The sequence below is a fragment of the Artemia franciscana genome, chromosome 11 (assembly GCF_032884065.1).
Source record: "Artemia franciscana chromosome 11, ASM3288406v1, whole genome shotgun sequence".
In the NCBI taxonomy this organism is placed as follows: Eukaryota; Metazoa; Arthropoda; class Branchiopoda; order Anostraca; family Artemiidae; genus Artemia; species Artemia franciscana.
In genome coordinates, this window is record NC_088873.1 from 41,482,381 (window position 1) to 41,495,364 (window position 12,984).

The 12,984-nt window shown below is 34.2% G+C and overlaps 1 protein-coding gene across 1 annotated transcript in view; it reads right to left on the reverse strand.

Annotated features, from left to right (window-relative positions):
• The window catches only part of LOC136033237 (protein FAM91A1-like), a 187,186-nt gene that overhangs the window by 35,843 nt on the left and 138,359 nt on the right, over positions 1 to 12,984 (reverse strand). The window contains exon 9 of the mRNA XM_065713951.1: positions 3,281 to 3,461. Coding sequence (XP_065570023.1) covers positions 3,281 to 3,461 — 181 coding nt within the window. The remainder of the gene's footprint in view (positions 1 to 3,280; positions 3,462 to 12,984) is intronic.

The window sequence follows — 12,984 nt, forward strand, 5'->3', positions numbered from 1 at the left end:
AAGGTATATTCCCCTTTTTTCTCTATTTTCACTCCCCTTTTCAGGATTAGTCGATGGATTTCTCGACAATTTCCATAAGTAGCTAGGTCGCCGCTACACTCTGTTTTAAGGTACGTTTGCTCAACGTTTTTTGTTTTAATTTTGCAGCGAAAATCCATGCCCCCCCCCCAAATTACATTTTCAGGAATTGGCGCCACCGAGCGACTCAACATACGCTTATTATAAAACTATATAAAACTATACAAAATATTAGTTGCATTCAGTTCTGCTACATATCAGAGGGCATAATGTAAACAGAATTAATTCAGTTTTTACTAAATGGAGGGGGGATGATATACAGTAGAGTTTTAAGTTTGGAACTGCATTATATAAGATTGGCCTTTCCGATATTTTTGCGTTCGAATAACTCTGAAACCGGCCCATTTACTTCATCCCAGTTTTAAAATGTAGGACTTTTGAGTTTGGCCAATGTTAGTTATTGATCAACAACCTATTATTATTTATTATTATTGTTTCATATCATTTATTATTATTATTATTATAATTAATGTCCAAATTTGACTATCTGAATTGTCATGTTAAACTTTGGGAGGTTTAATATGTAAAAGCTAAATTTTATAGTGCTAAGCAGCAACACCACAGATTTTGTAAATTTTTTTCGATGGTCAGCGGCATGTTGCTTATTACTAGTGTGATTTTAGTTCGAGATTTCCGTCAGTATAGGTACCATAGGACAGAAAATTATAATTCCTCTGAAGTTAACAAAATTTTCAAAAATTTTTCTGGAAAAAAAGTAGAATACTTTTTTCGACTCTGCTAAATAGTATAATCAGGAGTAAAACAGAATTACCTTATCTTCAAAAGTAAATTTCTTAAGGATGTTCAAAACCAAGAATTTCATTTTGCAAGTCTTAGCGTCGGCTGACAGTCTCAAAGACTAAGGGTCCATTAGCAGGTTTTCTCAACACCACATGGAGCTTCCGAAACAATTCTGGTATAAATTGATAGAGGTTTTTAGATATGTCAACAGTTAAAAATGGTAGTTTAAAACAAAGAAAACTTGTAGTCTCTTACTAATTGTTAAGCAAAACGCTGTCTAACCAATGTAAATACAGCATAAATAATATGCAGCCATTGTAAAGACAGCCATTTGGAGGGTGTTTTTGAAGAGTTAAAAAAATAATTTGGGATACTTGGTAGATAAGTCTACAAATTAAGATTAGAAGCCACAGATACGAGAAAAAAAAGGCGTGGGAGGGCAGCTAGTTAATTTCTGATCAGTTTTAAATCGTGAAAAGGACACTAGAACTTTCAATTTCCAATCAAATGACTCCCTTCAAAGTTTATTTGACCACCCCTTCCAAAAACGCTGTCTAATCTATGGAAATACAGCATTATATAATATGCATCCAGTGTCCCTAAAAATTATTGAACGAGTTGATTTTTAATGGTATTACCATAACGTGCATAGCTTAGATAAGAGATCTGAGTAAACGACAGAAAACTAAAAGCCTACATATACTTTCCCGGAAATTTTAGAAAAACCATTAGCCTCTCCAGTTTTGAGTTAGAGATAGAGATATTCAGATTTAATGAAACTTAAATCATTAGAAAGCGTAAATTTAGCTTTTTATTCTATTAAACGGAACAGAATTTTCTTTTTAGAGTTCAGGAATGAGGAGTCCCAACAAAATTTTTCTTGAATTCCTGCATAAAAAACAATCGAAATCAACTCAAAAGAAGTCTCAATCCAATAATTTTACAGCCTTGGAAGTTCTCTGTTTTGCTAACTGTCTCGATTAAAATCTTTACGGACAAAGGATGCACATACTATATACATAGGATGTACACGGGATGCACACACACATACATACTTATAATGCACATACTTTGATTAAACAGCACTTTGCTTAACAATTAGTAAAAGACTACAGGTTTTCTTTGTTTTAAATTACCATTTTGAACTGTTGACATATCTAAAAACCCCCATCAATTTATACCAGAATTACTTTGGAAGCTCCATGCGGTGTTGAGAAAACCCGCTAATGAGCCCTTTGTCTTTGAGACTGTCAGCCGAGGCTAAGACTCGCAAAATGAAACTTTTGGTATCGAACATCCTTAAGAAGTTTACTTTGAACATAAGGCAGTGCTGTTTTTCTCCTGATTATATGATTTAGTAGAGTAGAAAAAAGAATTCTACTTTTTTTCAGAAAAATTTTCGAAAATTTTGTTAACTTCAGAGGAATTTTATTTCTCTGTTCTATGATCTCTATACTGAAGCAAATCTCGATGTATCGAAGAACCATCACACTAATAACAAGTACCACTGAACATCGAAGAAGAAATTAGAAAACCAGTGGTATTGCTCCTTAGCACAATAAACATTAGTTTTTATTTATTAAACTTCCGAAATTTTAGTATGACAATTCAGATAGTCAAATTAGGACAATAAATATAATAATAATAGTAATAATAAATAGCATATAACAATAATAATAAATAATAATGGGTTGCTGATCAATAGCCTACCGTTGGCGAAACCCAAAAGTCCTAAATTTGAAAACTGGGATAAAGTAAATGGGCCGGTTTCTGGGTTATTCGTATTGCAAAAATACCGGCAAGACTAAACTTAAAACTCTACTCAATATCACCCCCCTCCATTTAGAAAAAACTTAATTAATTTTGTTCAACTATGCCCTCTAATATGTAGCAAAACTGAACGCAACTACTATTTTATACAGTTTTATAATAAGCGTTTGTTGAATCGCTCCGTGGCATCAATTCATGAAAATGTAACGGGGGGATGGGGCAAGGACTTAATCTGCATTTTGTAGATTAAAACAAAAAAACATTGAGCAAAACATACCTTAAAACAAAGGGTACCGGCGACCTAGCTGCTTATAGAAATTGTCGACTAATCCGACTAATGCGACTAATCCTGGAGAGGTAGGGGGGGGGGGGTGAAAACAGAGATTAAAAGGAATATACATTTTTGATAAAAAGTATTTTTCAAACTCTTGGGTGCCAGTGGAATCCCTAGATGGCGTGAATGTTTTCCTCTGGACTGACTTAATTCTCCGGTCTTATTACTTTCCCATAGTCTAAGCAGTTAAGCAGTTCTACTGACCTTTAAAAATGACGGCCAATACGATTTCAGCAACAGCACCTTAACGTAGATAAACAATAGCTCAAAAATAGCAACTTTTTGATTTGATTCAATTCAACCCTAGGCCTTTAATTTAACACTAATGAAGAAATTAATGATAAGGGTACAACTTACTAGTAATTTTTTCTTAGAAGGCGAAGCGCTGCTGAGCGATCCAGAGATTTTAAACTAGCATAATGAACAAGGTCAAGTTCCACTGTGTCAAGGCCTTCTCTGCGCAAGGAACTCTCGTTGAGGAAGAACTGGATACACTTCTTCAAGTTATATGCATGTTCATAATATCGCTTTGCTTCACCTGTAAATAACACTGTACAAACTATAAGCCAAAATTGAACAAATCGTCATAATTTCGCTTTACTTTACATGTAAATGATACTATACAAAATACAAACCATAATTCTGTGAACGGTCATAATATCGCTTTACTTAACCTGTAAATGGTACTATACAAATTACAGCCCACAATTCTATGAGCGTTCATAATATCGTTTTGCTTCACCAGTAAATGATGCTAGACAAACTACAGGCCAAAATTGAATGAAAGGCTATAATATTGCTATGCTTCACCTGTAAATGATACTATACAAAATACAGGCCACAATTAGAGGAACGGTCATAATTTCGCTTTACTTCAGCTATAAATAATGCCATACAAATTACAGGCCACAATTTAAAAAACAGTCATAATTTCGCTTTGCTTAACCCATAAATGATCCTATACAAATTAAAGACTACAATCCAATGAACGGTCATAATATCGCTTTGCTTCTCTTGTAAATGATGCTATACCAACTGCAGGCTATAATTCAGTGAACATTCATAATATCGCTTTGCTTCACCTTTAAATAATACTGCGCAAATTACAGGACACAATGCAATGAACGGTCGTGATATTGCTTTGCTTCGCCTATAAATTATACTATACAAATTGTAGGCCACAATTCAAGGAACGGTCATAATATTGGTTTGCTTCTCTTGTACACAAAGCACAGGCCACAATTCAAAGAACGGTCGCAATTTCGCTTTGCTTAACCAATAAATGATCCTATACAAATTAAAGACTACAATCCAATGAAAGGTCATAATATCGCTTTGCTTCTCTTGTAAATGATGCTATACCAACTGCAGGCCATAATTCGGTGAAAATTCATAATATCGCTTTGTTTCACCTTTAAATAATACTGCACAAACTACAGGACACAATGCAATGAACGGTCGTGATATCGCTTTGTTTCGCCTGTAAATTATACTATACAAATTACAGGCCACAATTCAAGGAACGATCATAATATTGGTTTGCTTCTCTTGTAAATGATACTATATAAACTACAGGCCACAATTCAAGGAACGGTCATAATTTCGCTTTACTTCATCTATAAATAATGCTATACAAACCACAGGCCACAATTCAAAGAACGGTCGTAATTTCCCTTTGCTTAGCCTATAAATGATACTATGCAAATTACAGATTGTAATACAAAAATTACATGCCACAATTCAATGAACGGTTATATTGTCGCTTCGCTTCACCAGTAAATAACACTGTACAAACTACAGACCACAATTCAATGAAAGGTCGTGATTTTACTTTGCTTCACCTGTGAATTATACTATACAGATTACAGGCTACAATTCAAGGAATGGTCATAATGTTGCTTTGCTTCACCTGTAAATAATATTATACAAAATCACAGGCCACAATTCAATGAACTGTCGTGATATTACTTTGTTTCACCTGTAAATTATGCTACAGGTCACAATTCAATGAACGGTCATAGTATCGCGTTGTTTCACCTGTAAATAATATCATACAAACTTAAGACCACAATTCAATGAACGGTCATGATATTACTTTGCTTCATCTGTAAATTATGCAATACAAATTCCAGGCCATAATTCATTGAACGGTCATAATATCATTTTGCTTAACCTGTAAATAATACTGAACAAACTACAGACCACAATTCAATGAACGGTCGTGAGTTTACTTTGCTTCACCTTAAATTATAATGTACAGATTACAGGACGCAATTCAAGGAACGGTCATAAAATTGCTTTGCTTCACCTGTAAATAATATTTTACAAATTACAGGCCCATATTCAATGAATTGTCGTGATATTACTTTGCTTCACCTGTAAATTATACTACAGGCCACAAATCAATGAACGGTCACAATTTCCTTTTTTTCACCGGTAAATAATACAATACTGTGCAAACAAGAACAAATTCCCTATAGTTCTTCTTTTTTTGGGGGTTTGCGTACAAACTACAGACCACAATTCAATGAATGGTCGTAACAATACTTTGCTTCACCTGTAAATTATAATATACAAACTACAGACCACAATTCAATGAATGGTCATAATACTACAGGCCACAGTTCAATGAACGGTCATAATATCGCTTTGCTTCACCTGTAAATTATACAATACAAATTCCAGGCCACAACTGATGAACGGTCATATTGTCGCTTTGCTTCGCCTGTAAATAATACTGTACAAATTATAGACCACGATTCAATGAACGGTCGTGATAGTCCTTTGCTTCACCTGTAGATTATAGCATAAAAATTACAGGCCACAATTCAAAGAACGGTCATAATATCGCCTTGCTTCACCTGTAAATGAAACTATACAAACTACAGACCACAAATCAATGAACTGTCATGATATTCCTTTGCTTCACCTGTAGATGATAGTATAAAAATTACAGGCCACAATTCAAAGAACGGTCATAATATCGCCTTGCTTCACCTGTAAATGAAACTATACAAACTACAGACCACAAATCAATGAACTGTCGTGATATTCCTTTGCTTCACCTGTAGATGATAGTATAAAAATTACAGGCCACAATTCAAAGAACGGTCATAATATCGCCTTGCTTCACCTGTAAATGAAACTATACAAACTACAGACCACAAATCAATGAACTGTCGTGATATTCCTTTGCTTCACCTGTAGATGATAGTATAAAAATTACAGGCCACAATTCAATGAACGGTCATAATATCGCTTTGCTTTACCTGTAAATTATACCACAATTCAATGAACAGTCTCTTTTTTCCCCGTTTTTTTTTCTCTTCACCACTTCTCTTATTTGATTTTGTCCATCCTGTTCAGCAAGAACAACGGATGTTTTTCTTCAATTGAAATTAAAAAAAAAAATCAACTGAAAGTAAGGAGCAACATTAAAACTCAAAACGAACAGAAATTATTCCGTATATAGGAGGGTTGCGGCCTTTGTAATACCTCTCTCTTCGTGCTATAGTTTTTAGTACTCTTAAAAAAGCTTCTTATTGTTCTAATTAAACAACCCTTGTATCTCAGGAGTCGTTCTTAAAGAATCGGGAGAAAAAGTTAGACTTTAGCGTAAGGGCAAGGCCTTCTATATGAAGTGGCCAGGGGAAGAAAAATACTACTACGCTACATTGAAAGAATATAAATCACAAGATCTACCACCTTTTTCTTTTTGAAACGGCATCTGCTACAGTTCTTGTTGTAACAGTATACGATTTGACGGGGCTGCTAATTTCTCCCTTAGTTGTATTATCTATAGCAGGGTGATTCTCCCCACAATATACCGAAAATTAGGGTTTTATACCACCCCTAATTTAGGACAATCACCCTTAGACTTAGGATGCCAAGTGATAACTCAGGGATTGCTTTTTACTTCAACTGGTGATTCGCGCAATTCAATTTGAATTATGATGTCATAAATGAATGACTAAAAATGATGTCCCAATATCTGAGAAAAACTTTACACCAGGGAGGTCATCAAAACGCCTCTCTGCAGGGTTTAGAAGAAAACCGCTAACTGTCCATTCAAACCGTGGTTGCAGCAACAGCTGCAACCTAGTAAGGAGCGAGCTACGGCCCATAGTAACCAAAAATATAAAATAGAAGCGATTTAAAAAATAGGCCAGTAAGAAAAACTTGCCATTTATAGCTGATTCAGGAATGGTAATCTAAATTAATTAGATTAAATTAAATTAGATTGAATTAGCTAATGGTAATCTAATCTAAATTAGATTAATTTAAAAAACAAAGTTTTTTGAGGAAAGTAAAGAGCGAAGTTGAAACTTAAAACGAACAAAAATCATTGCTTTACAGTCTATCTAACATATATCAACAAAGCTAGTACAAAATAAACCAAATAATCATATTTCCCTGTGTTTTTAGTATTATATAAAACTAGTTCTTTACTGAAATACAGAAACCAAGTATAAAAAAACAAGAATGTTGAAAGTGAGTATGTAGCTTGACAACAACAAACTAATCTATCAAGCTTTTCAGTTTTACACCGCTGTGATATCAATATTTTTCAGTATACAAATAAAATTATCTTAAAAACATAAGCATAAAAATAAATACTTTTTTAATAACCGCAAAATCACTGACAACATACAGAAATATTGGATTGATTTATCAGGTAACATTTTGGTCTCACCAGCTATAATACCAATAGTGAGTAATAAATAATCTTAAATTGTAAGAAATGCACTTTAGTATTACTAAAAAATGCTTTATTTGTATACTGTAAAAAGTGGCTTTAATCGGTTTATTTTTACTGTACCAAAACTCCTATATTGTTTTGTGTTTTTGCAAAGCGCTGGTTTTCTATAATCCTACAAACATAGGGAGTTATGATTATTTGGTTTATTTGTACTAGCTTTATTGATATGAGTTAGATAAATCGAAGCAATAATTTTGTTAGTTTTAAATTTCAACTCTGCTCTTTAATTCCCTCACAAAACTTTGTTTTTATATTAATCTTTGTCCGTTTTTAATTTAAATTCAATGCAGAAGCAACACAGCAATGATATTTTTAATTTTTTGAGGGGAGGGGGGCAGCACCCTCACATACAGAATAATTTTTGTTCGTTTTAAGTTTTAATGTCACTCCTTACTTTCAGTTGAAAAAATTAATTAATTTCTGATCGTTTTTCAAATAATGCCGAGAAATCCATTCTACACAAAATGATGTACACGATTTCTGAAGGTGGGCAACCTCGACAGTTATGAAAGAGCAAAAATTTTTCTAAACAAGATTTTTATGGTTTTCAAAACCTAAGCAAAATTTCGGTATGTCAAACTTATTTCACTCAATATCTCGCCCCTCCCCCTGATAAACACCAAAAAACATTAGACATACAGGTGTGGAATAGCAATAAACAAGAAAAAGTTGGAAAGTAACCTGACAACCAGAAAGATATCACAGAAAAAAAAAACGCTAATAGGTTCTAAGTGGTATGATTTCTCTATATACATTACAAGTAGTTTTATTCTGTCAATTAAATAGTAAAAAAAGGAAATAATATGAATAAACAAATTTAACAATAAATAATCCTTCTTTAAAGATACGACTTTGAGTGGTTCAAGAACCATATGCCTACACTTCTCCAGCCCTAAGTGGCCAGGGGTTGGGGGCGGGGGCGTAATTTGTCCCAAAAATAGCGCACGGACCATTTCACAATTAACAAAAAAAATAATGACTTAGGTGAAAAATAAGCACATATAAGGCAGAAAACCGTGACTGAAATAAAAATGCCTGGTTAAAGAACTGAACCCTTGCCATTCTGATTCAAAGTCTAACGCACTAGCAACTGAACTACGGCGGCTGGTGAAGGTATTCAATCTATTTGTTTTTCTAGGACCATAACTGGGTAACTTACAGCCCTTTTCCCAAAGACGATGGAGAGCTATGTCATCACCAAAAGCATAGTAATTGGGTCTTATTCATCAAATACATTTGTAATTATTATGAAACACTGAGTTAACAAAAACTTCTATTATAAAGAGTGAGGGTATTTAATTATATTTGGCAAAACTCAACTTTTGCGAACAGGAGGAGGGGAGGGGTATGTCAAGGAATAGTCATTTGGAATTTTGAGATTCAATTATTATTTCTTCTATGGATTTCTTCCTCTTAAGAACATTTGATATTTTAAAAGTCGTTAAGCGAGCCCCAACATCGGCTGACCGTGTTAAAGAGTTCATAGTGAATTCTCCCAATGGACTAATGAGACTTACTAAAAGGGCTGGGAGGGGGAGTGTAAGGGAGGGGTTATTGTGTATCTACAGCTAATAACTATTACAATGGTACTGTTTTATGCTTCCAAGCTTTTCCGCTGAAGAGGTGGCACCGAAAGTGCCGTTTTAGTGAAATATGGCAATTACGGATGGTAGAACTGAGAAAACGCACGGAGATATGAGCAATAGTTTTCAAATGAGCCATTAAACATATCTCTAAAAAGTTCTGGATGCCCACTAGCCCCAGATTTCTCATTTGAAACATGGGACTAAAAGTGCCATTTGGCACTTGCAGATGATAGATTTAATAGGAAAAGCGTAGATATGAGCAATATCTTTTATATGAGCTAAAAAATCTTTCAATGATATTTTGGTAGCCCACTAGCCCCACCCCTTTAGAAATGGCATGAAGTGCCAATTTAGTGCCATATGGCACTTGGAGATGGCGGAATTTATAAAAAACACGAAGATAGGAGAAATAGCTTTTGAATGTATCGTTAAGCATTTCTGTATGATGTTCTGGTGTTCCGCTAGGCCTGCTGGAAAAAAAAAAAAAAACGCGAGACAGTGATTTTCCTTTTTTTGTACAAGGAGGGGAACTGTAATTTCCCCTTACGAGCTTTTCAACCAAGGTGATATCAATGGTACACTTTTCATTTTGATCTGACACCATTTTCGAGGGGTTTCAGGCTTTTTTCGAAATCACCATAAATTTCTTGTCGCAATAAACTTTTGCTTTTAAGACGAACCAAAATAATAGTTACTATTCCTGAGTCAGCGTCAGATGGTAATTTTTTTCACTGGGCAGTTTTTTTTAAACGTTATTTTTTACTTTTGGCTACTATGGGCTGTGGTTCGCTCTTTACTAGGTTACAGCTACCGCTACAACCATGACTTGACTGTAAAATGTTATTCTGAAAACAAATTTATGGAATTCCGGAAAATTTTCCGAAATCTCCAAAGATTGGCTCTGGATCAAATTTAAAAGTACATTATCGGAGTAATCATGGCCGAAAAACGTATGCAAAACAACTGGGTCTCTTGATTTGAACGACAAGGAAAATCACTTATGCATTTGTAGCACTAGTGTGTTTTCCTTTTTTTCTTTTTCTTTTTTTTTATTCTTTGCTGCTAACTGGGCACCGGATCATCATAAAGAGTTGTTTATGGGTTCATTTTAAATTAAATTGCAACATCTGCTCGCTTTTGGAATTAACAAATGCAATATTTAATACGATATTTCATTTGGCAAAAATCCGCATATTCATATTAGATGATGAACGACGTCCTAATCGTTGCTTACAACCATAAATGACGTTATAGTAAAATAACGTTTCATATTGTTTCATATACAGTAAAGCAATGTTCTTCAATAATTCAGTAAAATTGACATGTATGTCGGTGTTTAATGTGTATGTTTGTTTTTAATATGCATGTTTGTTTTTTACGGAAAAATTGGCATTTTAATAAAATTAGTAGTCTATTACATAAAACAAACAAAACAATCTTTTTTAACTGAAAGTATGAAGGAAAATTAAAGCTTGAAACAAATAGACATCGTTCCTTATATGAGGGGGCTGTCCCTTCCTCAACCCTCGCTCAATACGATAAAGTTGCTTAGTGCTTTAATAAAAGTTTTTTTTTAAAGTTGCTTCTGGATTATTACCCTGGAAAAATCTCCCTAAAAAATTTTCTATATAGTAAAACAATATTCTTAGAAATGTATGTCGCGATAGTTCTAAGAAAAATAATTAATTAAAAAACACGTTTTTTCAACTGAAAATAAAGAGCAACACGAACAAAACAAACACTGCCTCATCCTCGACACCTCGCTCTTTACGCTAAATTCTTTAGTAATTTAAAAAAAGCTCTATTAAATAACCCTTGTGTTTCAGGAATCGTTCTTAAAGAATTGGAACAAATTTCAACCTTTAGCGTAAATAGCAAGAAGTTGAGGAGGAGGCAACCCCCTGAGTATACGTAATAATTTCTGTTCGTTTTAAGTTTTGATGCAGCTCCTTACTTTCAGCTGAAAAAACTTGTTTTTTAAGTTAATTTCTAATCATTTTCTATGTAATCTAAGGAAATCTGGCCCCACCTCCACGGAGAAATATCCTTCCCACAAATATATCCTCCAGACAACATTCAATCACGGTGGAAATTTTCCCAGGACAATTACCCTTAAACTCCAAGCCCAAAATTGAGACGGAAAAGAGAAAGCAAGGAAAATAAAAAGATTTTGTATAGGAATTCTGGCAAATTCCCGTAATATATAATTTCCTCTGATAAATTCATCCCCTGGGAAACTCCCTTCCCGTGGAACGTTCCTCCGTGAAAAAAAAACAGCAGAGAATTCATCTTCCCACCCTAATATGTGTGCATGCTTCCTGATAACAAATACTAAGCATAAACAATGGGGATTTTTTATAACTTTAAGACCTTTTTCCTGGGCTGTGGGGCCCATGTCATTAATATCCAAAGGAATTAATATTGGCCCTTTCAACTATGATGAACAAAATGGCTATCTCAAAATTTTAATCGGATGATTTAGGGGAAAAACGGGTAGCGGAGGGGGCCTAGTTGCCCCCCAATCTTTTTGGTCACTGAAAAAGGGCATTAGAACTTTGAAAATTTTTGCTTTTTATTTCTTTCGTTCAAATGACCCCTCACACAATATTCTAGGACTACTGGATCGATACGATTACCCCTGAAAAAAAATATATAAACACGCATCGATCTTTCTTCTGGCCAAAAATATAAAATTCCACATTTTTGCAGATAGAAGCATGAAACCACTACAATAGGGCTCTCTGATACGCTGAATCTGATGGTGTGATTTTCATTAATATTCTATGACTCTTAAGGGGTGTTCCCCCCATTTTTCGAAAATAAAACAAATTTTCTCAGGTTCGCAGTCTTTGATAGGTAAGACTAAACATAACAAAAGGTATATATTTGAAATCAGCATAAAAATTCGATATTTTATTGATATTGGTATCAAAATTCCATTTTTGGGGGTTTCGGTTACTATTGAAGCTGGTCGCTCCTTACTCATAGTTCGTTACCACGAACTGTTTGACAAGTAGTCACTATCACAGGGTTTTGCATTATGACAAATTTGTGCTTAAATAAAATTTCACTATATAATATTTCATTATATAAAATGTCTATATAAAATTTCACTATATAATTTAATATGATTAATGAGTTTCTTAAATATGGTGGCTCTGAGGTTAGGAATAAGCTACTGAAGATTATGAAAATGATTTTTGAAAAAGGGGAAGTACCCAATGATTTTAGGAAAACCTTAATTAAACCACTGTATAAGAAAGGTGACAAGAGTGAGTGTCGTAATTATCGAGGCATTAGTCTGGTCTCTGTAGGTATCAAATTACTGAGTAATATGATACTTTTTAGACTGAGACATGCTGTAGACAAAGTTTTAAGGGAAGAACAATGCGGTTTTAGAAAAGGTAGAGGATGTGTCGACCATGTTTTCACTCTTAGGTTAATAATTGAGAAGTCCCTTCGTTGTCTAACACCTTTGGTCCTCAGTTTTATCGATTATGAGCAAGCTTTCGATTCTGTTGATAGAACAGCGTTAACAAAGGTCTTGTCGTTATATGGTATACCTGAAAAATACATTAAAGTGATTTGCGCTATGTACAAGAATAATACTGCTGCGGTTAAGGTAGGAAATGAGGTTAGCAACTGGTTTTGTATCAAATCAGGAGTTAAGTAGGGTTGTGTTCTATCCCCCTTTATATGGATCATTTTGATGGACT